General features: G+C 38.1%; 1 protein-coding gene across 2 annotated transcripts in view; it reads left to right on the top strand.

Annotated features, from left to right (window-relative positions):
• The window catches only part of kaznb (kazrin, periplakin interacting protein b), a 128,677-nt gene that overhangs the window by 86,744 nt on the left and 18,000 nt on the right, over positions 1 to 23,933 (top strand). For both annotated transcript variants that reach the window (XM_057361702.1, XM_057361704.1), the window contains one exon: positions 9,799 to 9,906. In XM_057361702.1, coding sequence (XP_057217685.1) covers positions 9,799 to 9,906 — 108 coding nt within the window. The remainder of the gene's footprint in view (positions 1 to 9,798; positions 9,907 to 23,933) is intronic.

Genomic DNA, 23,933 nt, shown 5'->3' with positions numbered 1-23,933 from the left:
TAACAATGGTTCAACTCCTCAGCTTTACTCCCATTCTCTAGTGGACTATAATTTCTCATTTGAAGTTGTTTCTAAACTTTAGATCTGACACCCCTGTGCATTTCGTTTTCTCAAAGAGGCTTTGATTGCATCATCTATCCCCGCATGCACACTTTTGACTCTATAACCAATCAAATACCTCTGCTGATCCAGGCCTTACATCTAAGAGCTTTGAAGGCCTCTGATCAGTCTGATCACATTATACTTTGGGTTACGAAATGATCCGAAAACAGAATTGCATTACATTTATGCATTCGACAGATGAATTTTATGCATTTGACAGAAGGTTTTTATGCAGAGTGACTTTCATGTCCCTATAGGGAATCAAACCCACAACAAATGTTTTTTAATGCTATACCCAAGGAACATTAGAATTGTTTATGCATTGTTTTATCATCTAGGGTTATAGATAAGACTTTCAACAGGGTATGTGCTTTTACTTTTCCATTTGTGTGTATGAAAGACAGATAGAGAATGCTGCTTATTGCGTTCTAAAATCGAACCCACATACAGACTTCAGAGCTCACTTGAGTGGTTGTCTGGTGTCATATCATTATAGCGCAATCCCCGCAAGGCGATTGTTGCAAGAAATTCAATTTGCTCAAACTAATGAAGTCAACTATTTATCATATATTATTATGATTCACCTATGCCCCAATACCATTCCACAGTATTGCAGAGCACCATAGACTTTGCTTTAGATAGCTTCAAACTGCCTACAAAGCATTTTTCCCCACACAAGTTATGAATAGAACCGCAATGGCCTTTTGGGGCAGAATGGCTCTTTGAATCATCGCTGACAGCATTGTCTTTTGACAGCCTTTGTCATTCAAATGGTTAGTTCACTTCATTCAGTGATATTTTGTCAACTCAGATAGTTTATTAAAATGATAATGCTCTTTATTACACTTGATTGGAATGATCCATTGTCACATGCATAAGAGAAAATGAGGATCGGTAATGAGTTTCAAGGACTTTTGCATTAGAGGCACTGGCAGAGGATAAACCCATTGCAGGGGAAAGTGATGAAGTCTAGGCTGTGGAGACTGCCTTCTATTTAAATGAGATTTTCTTGTCATCTGGAGCCATAGATTTCAAACAAATGGTCTTTAGATACTGCTGTACAGTGTTCATATATAACATTTGATGGTGGCTATTATTTATACGGATTATTTATAGGATTATACAGTCACGTCATATTATTTCTTTAAGCAATTTAAATTGTTACTTATAAGGATTATGTGGGCTTAATTTGCTTTAATCTAATTGATTTTATTTTGTTAATGGCTGATTTGCAGTTGTGTGAGATGATTGCATATATATTTTTTCATTTGCATATGGATAAAATTTAAGAAACACAATCAATATGAATTATGCTGCCATGAATTATAAATGCAGTTTAATCCATGTGTGCCTTTAATTACAATTTAGAGCTGTTTCAGAAATTAATACATTTTCACATTTTGTCAAATGTAGGAAAAAAATTGCTTTAAATTTGGCTTTTTTAACCTCCCTCCATTTTCATCATCTGTATTCATGTATACATACAACATGGCCATTTCTAACGGAAGGCTAAGCCTTCCCAAGCCTCACACACCCTTTGCATATCTCTGCTATATATCTCAGCTTTGATATTTGGTAATCTTTCCCCGTGCATCATTTCTGGAGTTCCCCCCGCTTCCCCGTCTCTGCCTGTTGAGCCGCTTCATGTCGGTTAATTGCTGACCTTTGTGTTCCATCTGCCCCATGTGTGCAGCACATCCTGGTGCTGTTTAATGATCTGAGAACAAAAATTGGCTTTTCACACCGATCCAGCACCAGCCTCTCCTCACCCGAAACATAATCTCAGCTGTCGTGAAATACAAACTGGCATATCTCTCACCCCTGCTGAAATGACATTAGGTGAATTTCCAGACTGCATGGTGCTGGTCTACCTGTTGTTAATCTAGTATCTTAAAGGGATAGTTCACCTAAAAAGAAAACAAATCTGACATCATTCATTCACCCTCGTGGAATACAAAAGAAGATATTTTGAGAAATGTCTTAATGGTTTTGTGTATGTACAATGGATGTCAATGGGGGGGACAATGTTGTTTGGTTACTAAGGTTCTTCAAAATATCTTCTTTTGTATTCTTCAGATGAAAGAAAGTCATACAGGTTTGGAATTGACTTGAGAGTAAATGAGAAGTAAATGCTCATTTTTGAGTGAACTCTTCCTCATGGCACCAGAATCACCATCACATCCCAATTATACCCCTGGATGTACAGTAAGCATACAGTACATGTGTTAGTATCCAAAACAGGTATGTGTCTGTTTACTGCAGTTCCTGTCCCCTCAGCACTGCTTCTCTCCACACGGTCTTATCCCTCTGTGACAGCAGTGCCGTATCTCTGATGAGGTGGCGAGTGTGTCTGCGGCAAGGATTGCTGTGGAGCTGACAGCACACACACACACAGGCGAGCGAGCACGGTCAGTCAATCACAGAGCCCTTGAAGCGTCATCTCGAGCTTAATGTGGACTGAATGCAACGCCTATTGATTTTCCTCCGTTGTCCGTGACTATAAATACAGATTAATAAACAACATTTTTCTAGCCGTCCGCAGGGACGGAACTCAGGCGGACCGAGTTTCTGACGGTTGAGAAGAATGATGAAGACGGTTGAGGAGTCGATCGCTCGTTCCCATTAGAACACTGAGCACGGTCCCTCGGGGTCATATATCTCATGTGAACGCCCTTCAATGTCAGTCACAATGCAGACAGGAAGTAGACTGATGCGTGTGAGTGGATGTTCTCATGGTGCGGAACAAACAAGGACGGTTTCTCTTTGACATTTCCCAAACGCAGCCTCGTCACAAAGAGTGAAGTGACCGCAACTCATGATGCTGAGGAGCGTCTTGTGTCGCTGCGGGCCACGCCATTGGCTGTTGCTTCCAAGACGCTTCTGCTCGAGTTCTCTGGATCAGCACTAGAGTGTGAACATGCTGCCGTTTCCATGATGAGGGGAAAATCACACTCCCTGGTTCTGTGTGATGACAGCAAATAACAACTTTCATGGCCACAGTATGCAACTTTGCACTGCCTCTTGGGAAATTAAGAGAAGAGAAGAATTCGATTTCTGTTCTATTTCTATAACATTTGCGCATTTATTCTGCATGTGCATTTTTTCTTATAATTACATTTGTGTGTTTTTCTTCTCCAAGGATTAGTTTGTCGTGCACAGATGAGACCCAATGACAGATCAAAATTAGATCTGTAATATTAACTCTAAATTTACTCTTAGTAAAATTAATTTAAAGGTTGTTTTCAGGTTTGTTTTACGATTTCAGTGCACATGGTACATGATCTAGACATATTGAAATGTTAGAATAAAGGTTTTTTTAAGCTCCTGGACCCACACATTGTCATCAGTGTCCCATTAATGTCAAAAAAACAAAACTCTCTCCAGCTCAATGCACACTTTCAGGCAGACTTCTTCCACAAGTTTGCAAACTTTTTGACTTTTACCACAACTTCCAATCACTGAGAAGATTGTTACGATTCATCAATGCCATCACAGCCATGCTAATGATACTCTGTAAAACTGCTGGTTAATGTTTGAGAGTAAGATAAAGCATTTTTTGTACTGTCAGCATCTTTCCACTGAGTGTGGATGAGGCAGAAGTTTGCGAAGCAGCTACATTGATAATTTCACATATAAAGCATTACTGGGTATTAAAAATATTGTTAAAAAAAGTGATTTCATGCAGATGGGTCTAGATTTGATTCGGGAGCGTCAACAAACAGGAAATTTTCTTTACTGTATCTTTTCTAATATTGACCACATTGGTGCCGCTGTTCATGCTGGGATCTCTGCCCTTGGTCATGAAACCTACATTAAGGCCTATAAAAAATGTATGGATTTTCAATGCAGACATGGAGGCAATTTTACCTCCTTAGTATGAATTTATGAGAGCAGGCTAAGAATATTTCCAGAAAACCCATGTTTGTTTTAGTAAAGGAAAAAATCTTCAACGTTTACAGATCTGAAGCCGCTTTGGCACTAATGCACTTTTAATTGGTTTACTCCAAGTTAAATGTTCATAAGTACTTGTGTGTGGATATGCTATAGTGAATACCTAATGTAGTAATGCTGGTAAAAAATTATGAACAATTTTATGTTTTTTTGCCTTCAGAAAGTGGTTATGTTGATTTTAAACCGTCATCTAGTAAATTCTATAGTAATTGCTTGGGTCGCCCATATTTGGATAGGCCTCCAAATTAGTTTTTAAAGAAAAATGTTGTCCGATTTTTTTAAAGATAAAACTTTTCAGTCTGTCTTTTTGTTGCCTCTTGTCTTAAGGTTTTAAATTCGTGCAACCTCTTGATCCACCTTGATTTCAGCATGGCAGTTATAATTCACATAATTTTTCTCTCCTTAGTGATGATTAAAACGCAGTGTTTTCTTGTTAACCAGCACTTTAGAAGAGCAGAAAACCTCTCTGTATTAATGGTCATGACCATTAATAAAACACAGGGGGAGTTTAACATTGGCAACCCCTGAAGAGGAGGATAATTACACCTTTACTCTAAATAAATGAGACTCTTGCCATGATTGGCTTCAAGTTGATTTCCATGCTTGGGGTACAGCCGATAACAAACTTCGCTATGGCAGCTGGGTTGACACAGACGTCTCCCGCTGCACAGAAGTGAGCCGGGTCAGAATGTCACCTGAGGAGATGTCATGACTGAAGACAGGTATGGCATTAATAAGTGCTGGGCTGCATTGGGACATACTGATTGACAACGTGCTGCCTCTGTGTCTGGCCGAGTTGACCTCTTATTCATCGAGGAAAGATCCACCACTGTGTAGCGTGTCTGTGTGGGTGGGTTTTGGTGAGAGAGAGAGACGGAGGGATGGAGGTTGGATTATTGCTGAAGTCTATCATTACAGCAATGTTCTCTGGCCTTGTGTTTAAATGTATGTATGCAGATTTGTCAATAAGTATATGCATTAGGAAAAAATGCTTTGAAATGTAAACTTAGTGCTTCTGCCATATTTAGGTTTTAGAGCAAGTGATGCTTATTTTTTGCATGTCATGGGAAGTTCAAATGATTAATCAGGACAGCTGTTTTAACTTTAGGCGTTGTCTCATAAATAAGCATTCTTAGCTTCACACTTAATAATGTCCGCTGATTCTGAATGGCAAAGACCTCAATAGTTCTCCATGTTTTCTTTCCTGTATGGCTATTTGTGGCAGCGAAACTCAACTGACTCTTGCTCATTATTTTCATAATCTTTGACCTCTCGTTGGTAAAATGTTCATACATTGTGCAACAGAGGCTAGTGCTCTACTACACAGGTTTATCTGACCACTCTGCATTGTTTTTCACTTTAGTTGGTCATTTTTTTAGTAGCCTTAGTAATATGATAAGGAACAACCGCTGAAGAGTTTTTACTCTTGTATATCTGTATTCCTATGGAATTAAAGCTATGGTAGGCAGCGATGTTTAGATCGCTGGAGCCATGTGAACATGTGAACAATAATGTAAATGATAACGACCGTCTAAATGGTACAAAGGCAACATTAGGACTGTGGTATACCAGTATTAATACATTAGCACTATAAAGCCTCTTTCTGAACAGGGTGTTTTATTTTCTCTTCAAATATATGGTTGGGATTAATATTCAATGGTTGCTCTTGCTCTATTAATATTCACTAAAATGAGTCCGATAAATCTGATGGTTACTTGAAATTAGCAAATTGTTGGGATTGCCTTTACTTATCTTTAAACAAAGACAAAAACAATGAGCGATAAATTATTTAATATTTTTGCTAGTCTTTCATTAGCAATGCAGCTTTCTTCTATAGACCACTTAACAAGATGTAAACTCTGGTCCAGAAGCACTTCTATTATTATTTATTTAATTATTATTATGAATATTATTATTATTGTTATTTTAAATCTATGTAAATAAATCTTAAATATTTTTGTTAGGTTAACATTTTAAATTGGATATAAATATTCTGTTGGTTGTATTTTGTTTAAAAGTTTATTAAAGAACTAAAACAGGAAGTTCTTCTGGACCAGCATTGAACCGTGCAGCGTTGTTAACGTCATCCGAAGTAGTCTATAATCATCTCTAGTTTTTCATTATAAATTTTCCTTTTACAGTATTACAGTATTTTGTACATTCTTTCCAGAAGTCTGCTGCTAGTAGTATTTTCCCAAACTAACTGCAAGGAAAAAGCTTTGGTGATCAAACACACCGAGTAATCCAGCCTGACCACAGTGCCATAAGACAGCTCAGGTATTTCATGCTGTTTAGAACATTAAGCTGTGGGTCACTAAACCTTTCAATGCTCCGGTGCACAGTTTTGTTTTAAATTCCTACTTAATCAGGTATTATGGTAATGATTCTTCACTCTCTTCCACTTATTAAACAGCGTAGATGCAGCAAAAACCATTAAGCGTTGAATAATTTACTGCACTACATTTCATTACGTACAATTACTCATACGCAAATACAGTTTCACTTCAATAAATGAAGTAGTTCAAAAACTCCCTATGTTTAAGGATTATAACAAATCAACAGGATGTATTGAATGGCTCATCTGGCTTTGACATGCCATTAGAAGCTCAAGAGAGAATAAGATTTTCAAAGGGCCCTTTAGAGAAGCGGTCAAACAGAGAGAAGTCTGCAAAGCAATGCAGTCTAATGTCAAGGAGAGAGATTTGCAGTTATGTTAATGCAGTGTGGGTGTGGCCAGTTGTTAAAACTTCATGCAAACGAGCACTGATGCTCGTGTGAGATGCCGTAGTCGAGAGCAGGCAAGACAGAAAAGTAATGTTCCTGTAAGCATTTAGACTGTTTTATAAGATTGGTTTCTTCACACGTGTGCACATGAAAAGAAAAGAACGGGTGAAAAACGGTGACAGAAATTCTGAGGGAGTTTGATTCATGCATTGCTAATCATTCATATTGTTCACGATGTGGTGCATTATGCGCAGCTGCAATTTAAATACAAATGCTTTCCCCTGCAAAAAGTTTATTTATAGCCGCAAGAAAACTGATTAATTGTCAAAATACAATAACATCTAATTTTTACTGGCAATGCATCTCAATTCCAATGAGAATCTTAACAGCTATGGACAGTCGTGCAGCCCACCATTATGGTATCTATACTGGCCTCAAAGCAACAAACAGTACAACAACCTGCCAACTTTCAACAATAAAATCACTGTCAGTATGAAGAGGACATAAGAAACAATGTGTTTTAGGCATTCAATCAATAAGTCTTAACCACAAGCATCTGCCAAACAGGGGGCACATAAAAGCACAAAGAGATTTCAGTTTTTCATCGCCATTGACCCGCCCTGAAAATGATACCATGACACAATAGGGATATTATTGCAGCCGAAGCGCTTTATGGACCCCTCTTAGCGTGTAAAATGAAACCATGGGAGAGAGACCAGCATTGGATTGAAGGACTGGAAAAAAAGTCATCTTTTTTATTTTAAAACTTGATGCTTTCTACTTTTAAGCTGTTTAGTACAGGTAGCTTAACATTTAGAAAAGAGAAAAGAGGAGAACTTAAAATACTGAGGTTGATTTTGAATGTAATATGTTTAGTTTCGTCACTGAGAGACTCAGTTCTGAAGAAGCAGTGTGTGGCAGAATCATTTGCTCTCTGCCTCTATAGTAAACCTTGAGTACACACCTAGTTTCCATTTAGTAACTCTTTAAAGTACATAAAGTATACTTTAGTTTAGTAAAATTAAAACTTTGAAAACATTTCTGTTTAGTGAAATCAAATGAAATATTTTCCCCAAAAATGGACAAATTGAAATGTTGCATCAGAAATAAACTTAGGCCTAAATAAGTTTAAGGCACTTAAATTACAATAATAAACAAAAACTAGCTAAAATTAAAAAATAAAATCTTATATAACAACAAAAAATGACACAAAAGCATATAACAAAATTGCTAAAAAATGTAATTAAAATGAACATTAAAATCTAAAAATAGAAGCTAATTTAAAATATTAATAAAACTAAAAACAAAACAATAACTCTGTTGCTATTGAGAATAATAGATGTTTAAGCTTTATTTAGAGCCGTTGATGCATTTTGTTGTGTAAAAGTACCATTTGAAAATGAAATATTCACTAAGTGTAACTATTTAAATGATTACCAAGTGGGTTAAAGCTACAGTTTGTAAAAACCGCCGCTAGAGGGCGCACGATCAAAACAACAATAATGCCGTAGCTTGATGACGCTATGAAGGAGCATGGAATGATGGGATCTGTTGTCTCCACCGCTGATGGCCATCAATCAGACGGGAACGAGAAATCATGTTAGAGGATGAGGTAAAGTTCTATAAATGTTGCGAATAATTGTGGTCCATAAATAAGTGACTGCTCGAAAAAAGCTAGTGGCTTGCTAGACGCTACTTCCGTATTTGTCCACGACACTGTCGTCATGCGGTTTCTAAGTCAGTAAAGGCGGTAACAAAGGGAAACGAGGATATGACGCCATTGACAGGCGACCACACAGCCCCGTGTCACTGTTTAGAATGGCGATTTTCCAACGATTTACAAGTAGTTGGAAACATTTGAGATATTGTAAGTACTCAGCTGAACAAAATATATAACACTAGCCTAGTGGTTTTTGGATATTTTACTGCAAAAAATTTACAAACTGTACCTTTAACTTTAAAAACGCAGTGAAACTAATCCCTGAACCATTTCAATTTGAGTCACCTTGAAATAATTAACAGTGATGCCTGAAGTCGAAAAAAAATCAATGTAACGTGTGTGAACAGTGACATTAGGAGCGTGTAAGCAGGTAACAGAAGCAGGTACATGGATAGAGAGGAAAAGGGCACTTGAAGAGACTTCAATTAGCAGTATCAGTTCAGGTGTGCAGTCAGCCGTGAACAGAGAGCCACGAGAGGGCCAGACGGAACGAGCAGTCGGAGATCAGATCTGTTATATGGAACGAGGGAAGGACGATCCTGTCCGACATAATGATGTGGAAAATGACAAGCACCATTTCATATCTCCCGTCAGAGCCTGAAGTAATTGACACGCTCTCCGCACGACTCTCGGAAGTGACATACCGGTACGCTCCGTGTCGGCATCAGGTGCTGCAAGGTGTGTGATATGACAAAGGCACCAGTTTACAGTGTCGTTTATTTACAACGAGCATTTGATTCAGTCTGTTGACAAATCAGTACGCCGCCCTTGTTCTGTTCACGCCGGTGCTGCCAATCCCTCGTGGCATCTGTCGTGTGATCGATGGCGGTTGTTAATCTTGCGCTCATCATACGCGTATTGTAAGCTTGGGACCTTCTCTTTCAGCGTGCAGGGAAATCGTGATTCAGTGTGTTGTTCTTTGCAATGTACATGAAATTGCTACCTGTCACTTTCAATGCACATTGATTACGGCTAGTGCGTGGGCCGCAAACGGAGGGTGATTATTTGTCTTTAAAAGCCATTCAGAGGACATGGCGCTTTTGTGCGCTGCGTGTCACTGTTTCAGAGTTAATTACAGATGAGAGGTAATCGCTGAGAGATGCTCAGTGATTCACGAGCCGGAGTCGCTCTGAGACACGCCGGCACATTTTGGTCCAGCCCTTCTCGTAGGAGGCCTGCAGTTTGCCTCCCTCGGTCACTTTAGCAGCCTCAGACCTGAAGAAGGCATAAAGATGAAATGTGTAAGAAAATGATTTGATTTAAAGAGGACATTGTTTTGATAAGTCTTGTTCTTTCTGCAGATCCCATGATCCACCACCGGCAGAAGACTGTGGTGTCTGATCTCACCTTCCAGACCGGCATGTCAAGCTTGATGGACTTTGGAACTCCAGACTCTACACTTGACAAAGGTAAAACCTTGATATTGACATGCAGAATTTAGTAGTCGTACAATTTCTCGCAAGCCCCCATCGTTACAACAAAACTACAAAAAAAACGATTGTCCTTTTGGATCTTTTAGCGACTAAAGAAATGCTCTTACTCAAATTGCGAGAGAGTAATCTTCAAAGAAAACAAAAAAGCTTTGTCTGGTTCATACAATTCACCCACTGTGGTGAAGCGTCATTATGGAGTGTATTGATCAAACATGGAATTGAACAGAATCTCAAAGTCTTATTCTAGACGTCCCATTTTCCAAACATAATGACGCCTGTTACTCTCTATTGCTTTCCTCCTGAGTGCTGTCTGCGTAAATCATAATCTTTATGGCTTTATCAAAACCAGAGTAACAAAGAAGCCACTTTTAGAATGATGTCTTTTTTACCAATAGAAGGAATATTTGACTTTAGTCAATATGATGGCTTGGAAGACTTAACATGTTAATGTACTGACATTTATTATCTGAATGTGCTTTTAACTGTAGATCTGTTCTGAATAGCACAAAAGTAACTTTTTGAACATGCATTGTAGTAAAACATGTTTTAGTTTTCCTTTTTTGTGAATTTGACATTTATTTAAATATAAACTTCATCCCTCTTTCTTTTCATCCCTCCCATCGTTTCTTGTCCTCTGATATTTTATTGTACTGTATTGTATTCTCTGTTTTCTCCTCTATTCTATTCTCTCGTGTTTTTCATTTCGCCCTGTGAGAAAAGCATTATTGATGTTGTGCTTGCTGTCAGTACTTCATTACTCCCAGCTGAGCCGTAAATTGTTTTGAAAGATAAAGCTCGGTCGGCCAGGCAACTGTATCTATGCAGTTCAGAGCCTCGAAAATAAAAGCAGGCTGATGTTTTAGAAGCCCTTTAATGTATTAAATTCATTACTTTCAGCTTTGTGTGCCCATACACACTCACTGATGTGAGACGACGAGAACAACAACCCGAAAAGATGCTTCTGGGAACATTCTGTGTGCTATTTACGTGGTCACTCATTCAGTCCATCAACAACTGATGCTTCATTGTATGAAGACTAGGGATGGGTATCGTTAAGATTTTATCGATATCGATACTGCTTATCGATACCGGTACTTATCAATACTGTTATCGATACTACGCTCTATAATTTGATGCAAAAACACATGATGTGACAAGATGTTAAACATTTTAAGTTTCTTTATTACAGCTGAGCTTTAGAACAGCAGTTTACAAATACTTCTGAGCAAACAGAAAATGCCACATAACAAAACGTGTGTGTGTTCCTTAGCATACCACTTACGGCACTTAGCATGTGCATAGGAGCACATCATAATGTAATTCTACATATTTACTTTACATCAATATGGTTATTTGGCTGGTAGACCGTATTTCTTTTTTCCTTTCTGGTTTTAGGTCTACATAAATTTAAGTACTATTAGTGTAATAAAGTAATGTTTTTTTAAATATATGTACTATTTTTTATAATTTTACTAGCACATTTACTTCAATTTACTAAAGTAAGTAAATATACTCCGTGGCCGAATTATTAAAAACAATGTTATAACTTGTTCTCAAATAAAGGACTTTTATTTTGACGGGTTTCCGCAAAGGGGTGTTTTACGGAAGCTTCCTCGTTGTGAAACGCGGACGCTGAAAGCTCCACAAGCGCAACCATGCCACTCTTTCACTCATAAACACGCAAAACAAGCAGATTACAAATACATCGCGGAAATCATATGACCCTAGATATCACACATACGTCGAGCAAACTTCGGCCATTCGGACATCATTCAGGGATGTAAAATGACAGGCAGCAGCCTCTAATTCGCCATTTAACACACGAATACACAGAGATAAAACTACGCAAGTATCGGTAACAGTATTGTTTGTCATGAAGCTTATCGACCCAATTATGTGCCGGTTCAAAAAAGTACCGGTTCTCGGTACCCATCCCTAATGAAGACTGGAGCTGTTTTGCAGGTCATTTCCCAGCATGCACTCTGAACTCGGCACCAGTATCTCCTGGTCTTTAAGAGGGAGGGATAAAAGAGGAGATGAGTGTTTGCTGAGGACCTGAGAGCCCTTAAGCCAGTCTACCTGCCTGTGTTTGAGACTGACACTCATTTGGAGGCTGAAGTTAGTGCTCTGTGGGCCCCTATCTGCTGCTGGGTCCTTTAGCTACGGTGGCCGTGAAGTGCAAAACAAAACAACAAATCGCAAAACTAAAAACAAATCTAAAAGCAAAATAAAAAATCCAAAATCAAAATGACAAATCTGAAAACGCAATATCAAATCTAAAAACAGAATAGCAAATCTTAAAACACAACAACAATTCGGGAAACAAAATAACAAGTCAGAAATCACATCGACAAGTCAGAAACCACATCGACAAGTCAGAAAACACAACGACAAATCAGTCAAACCGGAAAAGGTAGGTATTTTGTTGAAATGGGATAGCTACTGCTGATTGGATGAAACTCCTGTCAATCAAGATATCCAGGACGCTCGATGTACTATGAGAAAGGACATGCATATGTGATACTGCTCATATTCATTGATTAAGGTTCAAAAGCCACATTTTGTTAATAAAGTTGAAACGAGCTCATCTTGCATTAGGAGTAGATGCGTGTCTGTTTCACACAGCATCAATGAGCAGAGTCTTCGCGTGGCGTGAGCCCTGAGCAGCACGCATAGTGCATCTTAAAGGCGACTGCCTGTGTACCAGCCATGATCGTTTTCCCCTCACAAAATACATACAAAATAAGCATATAACATGATATGTACTTTAATCTGTGTCCCTGTGGGTTATGGTGAGAGAGTGACTGACGCGTTTGTTTTCACTTATAAATATAAACATAAGCCTATAACAATACTGTGAAAACGCGCATCTGACGCGTGGTTGTTCTGAACGTCTCTTTATATTCGTTCACATTTTTTTACAGTTGTACAAACAAAACCATAGCAAAGTTATCGCTTTCCAGCTTGGCTTCACACATCGGCCGAGACGCGCAGCACCGCATCGCGTACACCGCACGCGTTTGATGTGCGTGTATAGGCTTATGTTTATATTTGCAAGCGAAACAAACGATCGCGTCAGTCACTCTCTCACCAGAACCAACAGGGACACAGATTAAAGTACATATCATGTCATATGCTTATATAGTATCTTGTGAGGGGAAAACGATCATGGATGGTACACAGGCAGTCTATGTGTGCTGCTCAGGGCTCACGCCGCGCGACGACTCTGCTCATGCATGCAGTGTGAAACAGACACGCATCTATTCCTAATGCATCGCCCGTTTCAACTTTATTAACAAAATGTGGCTTTTGAACCTTAATTAATGAATATGCGCTGTATCACATATGCATGTTCTTTCTCATTGAGCGTCCTGGATATCTTGATTGACAGGAGTTTCATCCAGTCAGCAGTAGCTATCCCATTTCAACAAAATACCTACCTTTTCCGGTTTGACTGATTTGTCGTTGTGTTTTCTGACTTGTCGTTTTGCTTTCTGACTTGTCGATGTGGTTTCTGACTTGTCGATGTGATTTCTGACTTGTTATTTTGTTTCCCGAATTGTTGTTGTGTTTTAAGATTTGCTATTCTGTTTTTAGATTTGATATTGCGTTTTCAGATTTGTCATTTTGATTTTGGATTTTTTTGATTTTGCTTTTAGATTTGTTTTTAGTTTTGCAACTTGTTGTTTTGTTTTGCACTTCTCGGCCACGGTATTTAGCTCTATGGGAGAGAGCAGACACTCATCCCGTCCTTTATCTGACAATATGTCCCTCAGATTCCCTCACAGACTCTGCTTCAAGGTATTATGGGATGTGAAGAAGGAAGGGTAGATCCAGTCTGTTCTAAAGTGGATGTACTTTAAAAGAGAGCAGGGTTTGGACATTTGTATAGGCTGATGTCATGGTCACTGTTGACGTCTGTTGAAGTCATTTTTACCCCAAAATAGAACTAAACTAAATGTGTTCCAACCTATTTTACTTATAAAAATAATAATATGATATGTAATATAATTATTTAAAATATACACTTTTAAAGAGTTTAGTTTGCTCCTGGCATTAAAAACATTTTGGTCTGAAAGTGTTTGTTTTCAGAAATGAGTTTTGTAGGATAAAAATAATTTTGCAGGCTTTTTAGTTTCTGTCATTATAAAACTTCTATTGTATTTATAACGTTTTTGACATGAATGAAAGGAGTCCAGAATTGATAGAAACGCATTCAATGCTGTTTAAAAAGAGATCAAGAAATTGGTTGATAAAATGCCAAGAGTACGTTTCTGCAAATTCTGGGCAAAGGATAAACACGATGAAGGTGATCAAATATAATACGTTTTAATTTATTACTTGATATATTTGATTTTTATCTGTTTTAACTTGTTTTATTTAGTTTATTATTTATTTAGTTTTGTTTTATTTTATTTTTACAAAATACAGTAATTCCTATAGTTCCAAAGTGATATTCCATAGTTTATGGTTTAAGATAATAAATGAGGAGATGACTTAAATTTTTCAGCAGTAGTGTTTGTACTAGTTTGTACTAGTAGTTTTGTTGCGCAAATTCAAGTTCTTTACAGAAGTAGATGTGTCATATATATATATATGTTGCATAAACATGTGACTTTAATCTTATAGGTTTGCAATAAAATAGAGCTCAGTGAAAAACGACTACATTTTCATAATTGGGTGAACTATTTCTATAAAGTTGGGAAAACATTTGTATTTTGTTTCCACCATTAGATGGAGCTGTTGGGCCTTACCTGGGGCGTTCTCACCTGATCGGAAAAGCATTTGTCCCCTCCCCCAGTCCGGTGAATGTGCCTGTTTAAAGAAGGCTGGGAAAAGCAGTGTCGGTTCCATTTCAAACTCTCTGCCCTTTCTTGTGTGTGTGTGTGTGTGTGTGTGTGTGGCAGAGTGAACATGTAGGGAGGGTGTAGAGGGGGTGGGGGAACATCTGAAAACACCCAAGAGAAACTCCCAGAACAGGTACACGCACACGTAACTAGAAGCAGGTGGATCAAACTTGTTTACGCTCACCTGGCAACACCTTTCCAGTAACCAGTCACAGCAGAGCACACAGGCCGGCAGTAGGAGTGAACCGTGCGTCTGTGTGGAGGAAGTGTGTATGTGTGAGGGAGTTTTGCTTGCTATGAGAAGAGACACCAGGGGTGACAGTGAAGCCCGGTACTGTGGCCAACATGAGATCTGAACGAGAAGAGGGCAGACCGGGTGAGTGTTTCTATGAGATTGAATGACCGATACTGGAGTCGTACATACTGCTGATTCATGTAACCCATTGAGTAAGCATGTAAATCTATGGATTTCCATGCGGTTTGATTGTCTCGTGTTGGGACACATATAGTAAATCAGGTGACCTATATCATGCTTTGCCATCTGTCATAGATGACCAACCAAATTTTTGACTCGTGAATCAAGCACGATGGGATTTTTAGAATTGTACGTTTTGTCTTTAATTTTGTGTTGTATGGAGGAGAGTCTCAAGAGACCTATGATTTACCGCATGTGACGTGGAGCTTTTACCCAGCAATCTGATATAATTTGCGTATGACACATAAAGCTTGTTTGTGAGATCACATATAATGGTCATAAAGCAAACATGACATCACTTTGTTTGTTTATGTGATAAAAATCACACAGAGGTGTGAGAGACGTGATCGGATATTTGGGAAGCCTGCAATCTTAACCTGCAATCTGTTACGATAATCTGCCTGAAATTTTAGGATTGAGTAAAATGTTGTCTGTTTTTTCAAGCATCTCAAACTAGCCAATGTTTTGAAAGTGTCCTAGTGATACAATGTTTCCACTTCAATCTACTATCTACTACAATTTACTTTTGAAACTGACACGTTTCAAGAGATTTCCCAAACTTGGTGTAATCTGTGGGAAACACCCATTTGTTTTTGCGACATTTAAAATCTTTAGTCCTCTCTCACCGTTTGGTCTATGATGCAACAGGAATACTCGCGAAAGGTTTGAAGCCTGAGTCGACCTGCTTGTGCTTATGGCCTTTAGTAATAATCCCCGTGTCTTCTCCACACCCCTCTAAATCAACACTGTGGGACTGATCTTTACACTCCTTATTCAAAGTCTAGCAACAGACATTTTGGATTACATTCAGCCACTTGTATTTGCACAGTTGCTTTAATCAAAATGGGAGGAATGTGAATCACGTTTTGTTTATTTAATCTTACATTGTATCACACTGCCCGCTTTGTGGATTTGTTGAAGTCAGTTATTTACTGTAAGTGAATAATGTGATCTGTCAGTATTGATAGAAACTGACAGCAAGTCTCCTCAGATGTGTACTTTTGAGCTTGCTTTATCATAAACATACATCCTGGTGCACATTGAGCATTTTTTGAAGCTAACAAATACTCTTTGATCTTGACTGTAAAGATTCAACTTACATTTGTGAAAATCCTCAGGACCGGTAGAGTTGCATTGTTTTTGACTATGAATGATTTAATGATTTTGTGGTGTTCTTTAACTTTCCCCAGGGCATTTCAACTGCTGCTCTTTTTTAGATTCAGTCCTGTGGTGAAGGTGTTTTTTTGCTGGTATATGCTTTTGCTGTGTTTGTATATGCTTTATACATTTTTTATATATTTTTAAATATAGAGCTAAAATAGTATGTGATGTTTATATTTGTTCTGGAATCGTTTAAAGGTTTTTTAGATCAGTCAATCATCATTTTCACCAAACAGCTTAAGTAGATTCAACTATTTATCCCAAATGAAAATGAAAATGAAAACTGTATTTTTCAAACACAGAGACCTCAAATACTGCAATAAAAAAATATATATTTTCACTTTTAAGCAATACAGCAGTAATATTTGTTTATGTATTTAGGAAAAGATACAAAAATATTTTTTATATGATATTCACGATTTTACATGTGTCATGTCATGCTTGTCAGTCTTTCACATTGCTGTTCACTCCTGAGGTTCGATTTTGTTGAAATTCAACAGACACTGGACTGGAATGGCCACAATATATGTTGATATATGCAAAAAAAAATTGGAATGGTCTCTTAATTTTTTACTATTTTGCTACAATAATGTTCAAAAATATTTTGGTTTATGAAAAACTATTTCTGACATATGATCACATTTTAACTGACACATCATCAAATGAGAAAATCCATCTTTGCCTCTTCATTTAATCGTTTACAAGCTAGTGTGTATCTGTGTGTGCCCGCTCGCAGTCCAGGGTGCTGTGCCACAAGCGCCAGCAGGTTCTGGCATAACCTCTGCAGCTCGCTGATCTACTCTGTGCCAGTGGTTACGCTCCAGATAGATGAGGATAATGAGTTTGACCCTCAAGCCCACACCGCCAGATGGTTCTGTCAAACTGCGCCCTTTTCTTTCACCCCAAAAGTACAAACTACAAGTTTACACTGCAGCTCACGGTCATGTTTCACACTGCCAAAACCCTGTCTAGAGCATCCATGCTGACAAATACTACAATATGTTGCGTTCCGTCACCTCAGCCAAGTTCACTAGGATTTTCAAGCGAGACACTTCTCTTAAGTGTAGCCGTTATGTAACGGAGAATGAACAAAACTGTGGCAGACGACTGTCCAACAGGATTTTGTTCCTGCCAAGCTAAATGACTGTACTGTATGAGAAGTGGTTGTGTTTTAGTATCAGAGGAAAGCATATGCTTGTGTGCGAGGTGGAGAAACAAAACTGTGCTGTAGTAAAAGAGTTTTGTATGTTTGATCATTTTAATTCAACCAACAACGACCCAGTCACTTGCATTAGTTATGTGTCCGTGCATTAGAAGTAAACGGGTATCACCGTTTTTCGCTTTAAAATTTATTTTGTGTTCAGCAGAAGAAGGAAAGTCATACAGGTTTGAAATGACAAGAATGTGAGTGAATGATGACCGAACTTTCATATTTGGGTGAACCATCACTTTAACACCCCCTTGTTTCTCACAGGCTGCGATTGGTTTATACAAATGTTGTTCCGGGAACAGCAAACCATGTTGATCTAGAAGTTTGTTATATGAAGAGCTTTGGTATAATGAAGGGGTAACATTTGTTAGTTAACATGGCCCCATCGGCCCCTGCTAGTAGATGCTGTAACAACACCATCTGGCTGCAATGCGTATCTTGATAATCCGATGAGACACTGTTTGCAAGCATCGAAGTTTAAATCATAATTGTATAATATAGTAAATTCTTTTTGGAGGCTGTAAGTACCATTAAGATAAATATGAATATTAGCAGATCGCTTTCCTCTGGAATTATGTAGACATATTTGAGTTTAAAGTTGTCGAGCGTTGCATTGTGATGCATTGTGTTAATGCGTGCGAGTGCACTTTGTGCCCATCCAATGGCATGGCCTAATCTGTTCTTAATGAAAGTGCGAATCAATTACCACTATCTCCAGTTGGCATGGGCAGACTAAAGTTGCTCGCAATTTAAACGCCGAGCAATTAATTCAGCACAGCTGTTACTCACAGATATCCACTCACTGAAGACTGCTAACACACACGTAACAGTTCTCTCTTGCCATCACAAGTACAAAAGTTAATACGATTCCGCACAGATGTCACATTTTACGTGTGTTCTTAAACCTTTTCTTAAATCTCCAAAGTGCTACACACAACTCGCATTTTGTCAAGCAGAGCGCCGCTCCCAATCCCTCTACGTAGTGTGAGACTTGTAATGCATTTTCATGGATGTAATTCGGCACTGGCACAAATAGCCCCTATCGTAGTATAGCCGCCTCCACACCTCCCACCTTTAATAATTCTTCTGATTTGGAAATGTCATTGAGTGCTATTTATAATCTAAGCTTCTGTGTTGGTCTTAAAGTGGTGATTTTCTTTTGCTGTATGAAGGAGCATATTTGGGTCATGCTTGTTTTTATATGGCGTTTCATCCGGATTAATAAAACTGCCTTAGAATTAGGTGGTTTGCTGGATGTATTAGTCACTGGCTCGTTTTTGAATATATGATGTTGTTGCAGGGAACAATCCAGTTTTTCCAAACCAACCAGATATTTCGTTTTTTCAAGCTGTTCTACTGAAACATTGATTGCCGATTCACCTCAGTCTGAAATTGAGTAGACCGAGGTTTAAAGCTCTTAAAATAAAGGTGATACAATATTTGGTTTCCTAAAAGAACCATATCTTTCTTGCCTTTTATTATTATGAAGGACCTGTTTTAAGGTCCAGTATATGAAATTTAGCATCAAGTGGTGAGGTTGCGAATCGCAACCAACGGCTCACTCCACCCCTCCCTATCAAAGCACTACGGTGGCTGACACAGGACAGAGATGTGTCACGTTTTCGTTTCTTTGCCAAAGGAGATAATGTATTTACGACATGCTCTGTAGAGCAGTTTGTCCGTTTAGGGCTACTGTAGAAACAACATGATGAATTCCATGTAAGGGGACCCACGGTGTATGTAGATAGAAATAGCTCATTCTAAGCTCATAAAAACATAACGCCTCATTATGTAAGGTCTTTATACACCTCTGAAGACATAGTTATGTATTTTATATTGCATTTCTGTCAATAGATCCTCCAAAAAATTACACATTGGACCTTTAACTACAAAGTTACAGTGTTGACCAGCACAGATGCTAAAAATCAGCATCCAAAATGAATAGCTGTATGCCGGTGATAAGCTATGATGTTGATTAAAAATGGAAAAATATGAAATGTTCATTCAATTAACCTTTTGTTTAAAAATTGGGTTTAAGCATGCAGACTCTTTGATTGACAGGTGGTCAGTTCACCAGTAACATCAGAGTCTCGGCCTCTCACTTTCTCTGTCCACATGAGAGAGCCGTGATTGTGCTTCTGTAATTTGGTTCTTAGGCTAAGAGGCATTAGCAGCGTGATCCATCAGACGAAGAGTGGCCCTTATCATCAAGACGCCAACCTCTGTGGTCTCCCGCAGCAGCCCACAGAAACGTGTTCCTTGCCTGTGAATTACATCCATAATCAAGAGCCGAACGGCTGTTATCGGTCTACAGGGACCTATATACAGGGACGTCTTTCTTAAAGCATGTGCGATCTGTTGAACACCTTGCAGTGAAGACCTTGAATCCTGTATTGGGTGGCGTGAGTGTTTTTGTCTTGTAGATGAATGAATACGACTCGGGGCAGTCAATGCTGTAATGAGGTTATTATCTTCTGCACTGAAGAACATTGCTTTACTGGAAAACGAGACACAAATCTAAACAGTCTTAGACAAGCTAGATTTATTTTAGAAGTAAATTGGTGTAAGATATATGGAGAATGTTTCAGAGAGTATGTCTTGAATTTGCTTTCTTTTTCTTACGCCTTTGGCAAGGTTTTTCTTGGTTTAAGCGTAGATTTAAGAAAAGGGAGTACGGTGCTCATTTTTTACTGAGAAACAAGACCCAAATATTTACTAAGAAAATCATTCATGAGCAAAAGCTACAAAACGAGATTGAACAGAGTTCCAATCTTAAAACAATCTTACAGTGCAACCGGCAAGAGGATTTCCTTCCAGGTTTGAAAAACCTGATAATACTCCCAGAAAGATTTACACTAACTGTATTACAAGCCTCCCTAAGGAGTGCCTGTCAGATATGTGTAGGACGCGTACCGTACAGCTTCTGTATCTGCCGTGAACCTGTGTTCTTCATAGAAAGCAAGTAATAAAACATTACTTCGAGATCAGAGAGAACCTATTGACCAGGGTTAAATCAGAATACTCTCATATTCTGTGTTATTAGATCACTTCACGCACACGATCTTTGTGTTTTTATTATTTTAAATGGTTGAATGAAACCATTGAGTTCCCCGCTACGACGTCTGGCTGGCTGAATAGATGAAAATATGGTCTTGCAAAAAATCTCACTCACTCCTAAAATGGACTCTTGAAATTAAACTGATTTATTCTCTGGGTGCAAAGCTCCATAGTTGGTCATATCAAAGCTGGGAAGGCATTGTGGGAAAATGGCACACAGACGCTGTGCCCATGTCTGGAGGAAGTGTTTGACATTTTTTAGTAATGAATTTAACTTTAACTTAGTCACTGTAAATCTTTTGTTGATTTATATTTAATCCATTGTATTGAAATACGCATGTGTTCTTGAGCACTTTTTATACTATTTTTATATATATGGCTTGAAAAAATGGCCTTTAAAATCTAGAACGTTCCCTTGAGACTTTGGAAGTATGTCAGAGCCTGGAGACACCTGCAACCTCTTCATCATTGACCTTATGTGGTAGAAATAGGTTGGTGCCACTGGGACGCCAGAATGTGCGGCTCCAAGCAACACTTATGAACAATATATTCTTTGCTGTCGTGCTTATTCGGGAAATACACGCACCGGCTTGATTCCTCTTGTAAATACTGCTTTGTGTAACGCTAGATTGTCTGTGATGAATTCACTTTGATGGAATTTGTAAAGAGTTGAAATTACGTGTTTTAGAGGCGTGCCCAAACAGCACAGTTTTTTGTAATCAGTTGAAACATGAATTTGGAGTTTTCAAAGGGTTTAGCCCTTTACAAAATGGTCTATTACAGAACCGCAGGGAAAATAATGTCAGAACTTCGAGTCAGATAAGGACAATCTGTGCTGAGGAAAATATTGCTGTCGCTGCAAGTTTACATAGATGCTTGTCATCTTTTCCTATGGCGCAGGAGCACCAATTTAACTGTGATTTTACTAGCCTATTATATTAAATCCTTTTCTGGTTCATGAATAAAAGTTAAACGCATTCAATTAAAAGCAATTATCGCATCCTTTGACCTACCTGACTATAGCTTGCATTACAGGCTTGACAAATAAACATTAAGCCTTTTAAGCCTTTGAAAATTCTTCAACAAACCAAAGTTCAATATGTCAGGTTGAGAAAAAGTAAACATCAGTTTTTAACTTTTGTATCGAGGCTTATCCAGAATGTAACCTCTGGGATGGGATTGACTCAGATAACTTAGTTTTGCTTTGATTTATCCACACCGAGGCTGAGAGGCAAGGAGGTGCAGGATTAACTTTGGCTTAAATGAGAAGAATGGGTGCCGACGGTGTGAATCGATTAAAAGGTGCATTGTGAGAAATTAGCGGCCTGATTGCTTTTGTGTACATCAGCCTTAGCTCTCAAAGAATTAAAACAGTCTTAGAAACGCTCGCACCTTTCATAAAGTTTACACGAGTGTGTGTCTGAAGGCTTATGAGACTCTTTAAAGAATAATGGTGAACCTGTATTTCAACTTGGTCATAACGAAAGTGGTTTAATTGCACGTCTGTCTTTTGAAGGATTATACATATAATACAAATGGAATGATAATTACAGCTTTAAACTACAGATCCAAATAAAAGTTTATAAAACCTTTAAAGTTTTGGTCTTGATCTCAATTTTAGATCGGTTATTGTTATATGATAAAAAAACATTCTTGTGTCTAACAATGGTGTTTACCTATGACTTAATTATGTAAAATAGCATGAGCACAGCCTTTTGAATTTTATTGCTTAAATTTGCATTGTAGTCAATTTTATGATCTACATTGTTTTCTGTGATGTGCATTTATTTACCTTTTGAGTAGTGCAGCAATTGTCATTGAATTAATGTAAATTAGTGGTTTATTTTGTAATTATCAAATTGTCAGATATTGAAGTTTGGTTCTTCATGTGAGATCTCTACACTCTATAATTTTCTAATTCATAATTTCTTCCTCAGCTGAACATTTTGGCACAAGCCAGCTGAACTACTTTCCGAGCGCAGAAGCTACATAATTCTCCTACAAATCCTGGTCTCGAGCCAGAGATACGAGCCTGCACCGGGCTCAACTCGACACGACAGCCGGTCCCACTGCTCCAAATAAGTCTCCTCCAAATTAAACAAATGAATAAGCGGCTTTGGGCCAGAAGGCACCAGCATGAAAAATAGCACTTTTCAAGAAAAGGGGCTTCATGCGTCACGCCACGTCTCGTGTTGGTTCCCTCTGCCCGGTAGTGGGCACAGACATTGACCAATAGCCTGTCTCTCTCGGTCTTATCTGCGGTGCTGCAGACACTCACCTTGTCAACAGCAGGCTGAAGGAAAGCTTTAAGCACCGGCAGCTATCTGGACTCTTACGTTCACGCCACGTCTCTGTTTTGCCTGTGGTTTAAGAGCAGGATCGCTTTCAAGTGTCCGCTATCAGACTGTGGCATTAGCTGGTTGAAGTGATTTAATTGTCGGTTTTATCTGGAAGTGCTCTCATCGAGAGGCGTTGTGTCACAGTAAAGAGAAGGCAGATACGGAGCGTGCTGGTTATATCTTTTTCTAAATCTGTCATTTTTGTTTACAGTGAACATATCAGATAGGTAAATTAACTTTACACTAGCTTTGCATTATGTACAGTATATAATTTATATATATATATGATATATATTTGCAAAAACCGATGACTCCGTTTTTTTTTAAATCATGTTTTTATTATGTTATCATGTTTTTTGTGTTAGTTAGATTGTTATTATTATTATTTTAGTTGTTATTATTACTTAATCAAAACAAACCAACTGCAGTTTGGTTTATATTGGAATGCACAATAAAAAAATATTTTTCAACATTTTTAAAAGCAGTTTTCTGTTTTTGCAAATTAATTCTTTATATATTTGTATATATGCTATGTATGTATGTATGCAAGCGTAAACCTTATTAAATTTTTCGATTCATTCTTTATTTTTTGACCCAGTAAAAAAAAAAATTTGAAGTTCTCGTATCTTCTTCATGAACCATGAAAAGCCAAAGAAAAAGTCAGCAAAGAAACACGATCTTTAAAACTAATCTTAAAAGTAAATTAATTTTCGAAAACGAATCTTGCGCAGTGGGCACATTTATCTTGTTTTGAGGATATTTAGGTATCAGAACTGGAAAAACAGGAAAAAAATACTGATGTTTTTGTGGTTTGCAAAATGTGTTTTGGTGTTATTGCTCTCACGGCAGAATGTGTTTACATTTCCCTGTTGCACTCCAAACAAAATAGCTCATTAATTGTATTGATTGCTCTT

This window comes from Triplophysa rosa, linkage group LG20, assembly GCF_024868665.1.
Source record: "Triplophysa rosa linkage group LG20, Trosa_1v2, whole genome shotgun sequence".
NCBI lineage: Eukaryota > Metazoa > Chordata > Actinopteri > Cypriniformes > Nemacheilidae > Triplophysa > Triplophysa rosa.
The sequence above is the reverse complement of the archived record's forward strand: the minus strand, read 5'-3'. Positions and strand labels throughout refer to the sequence as shown.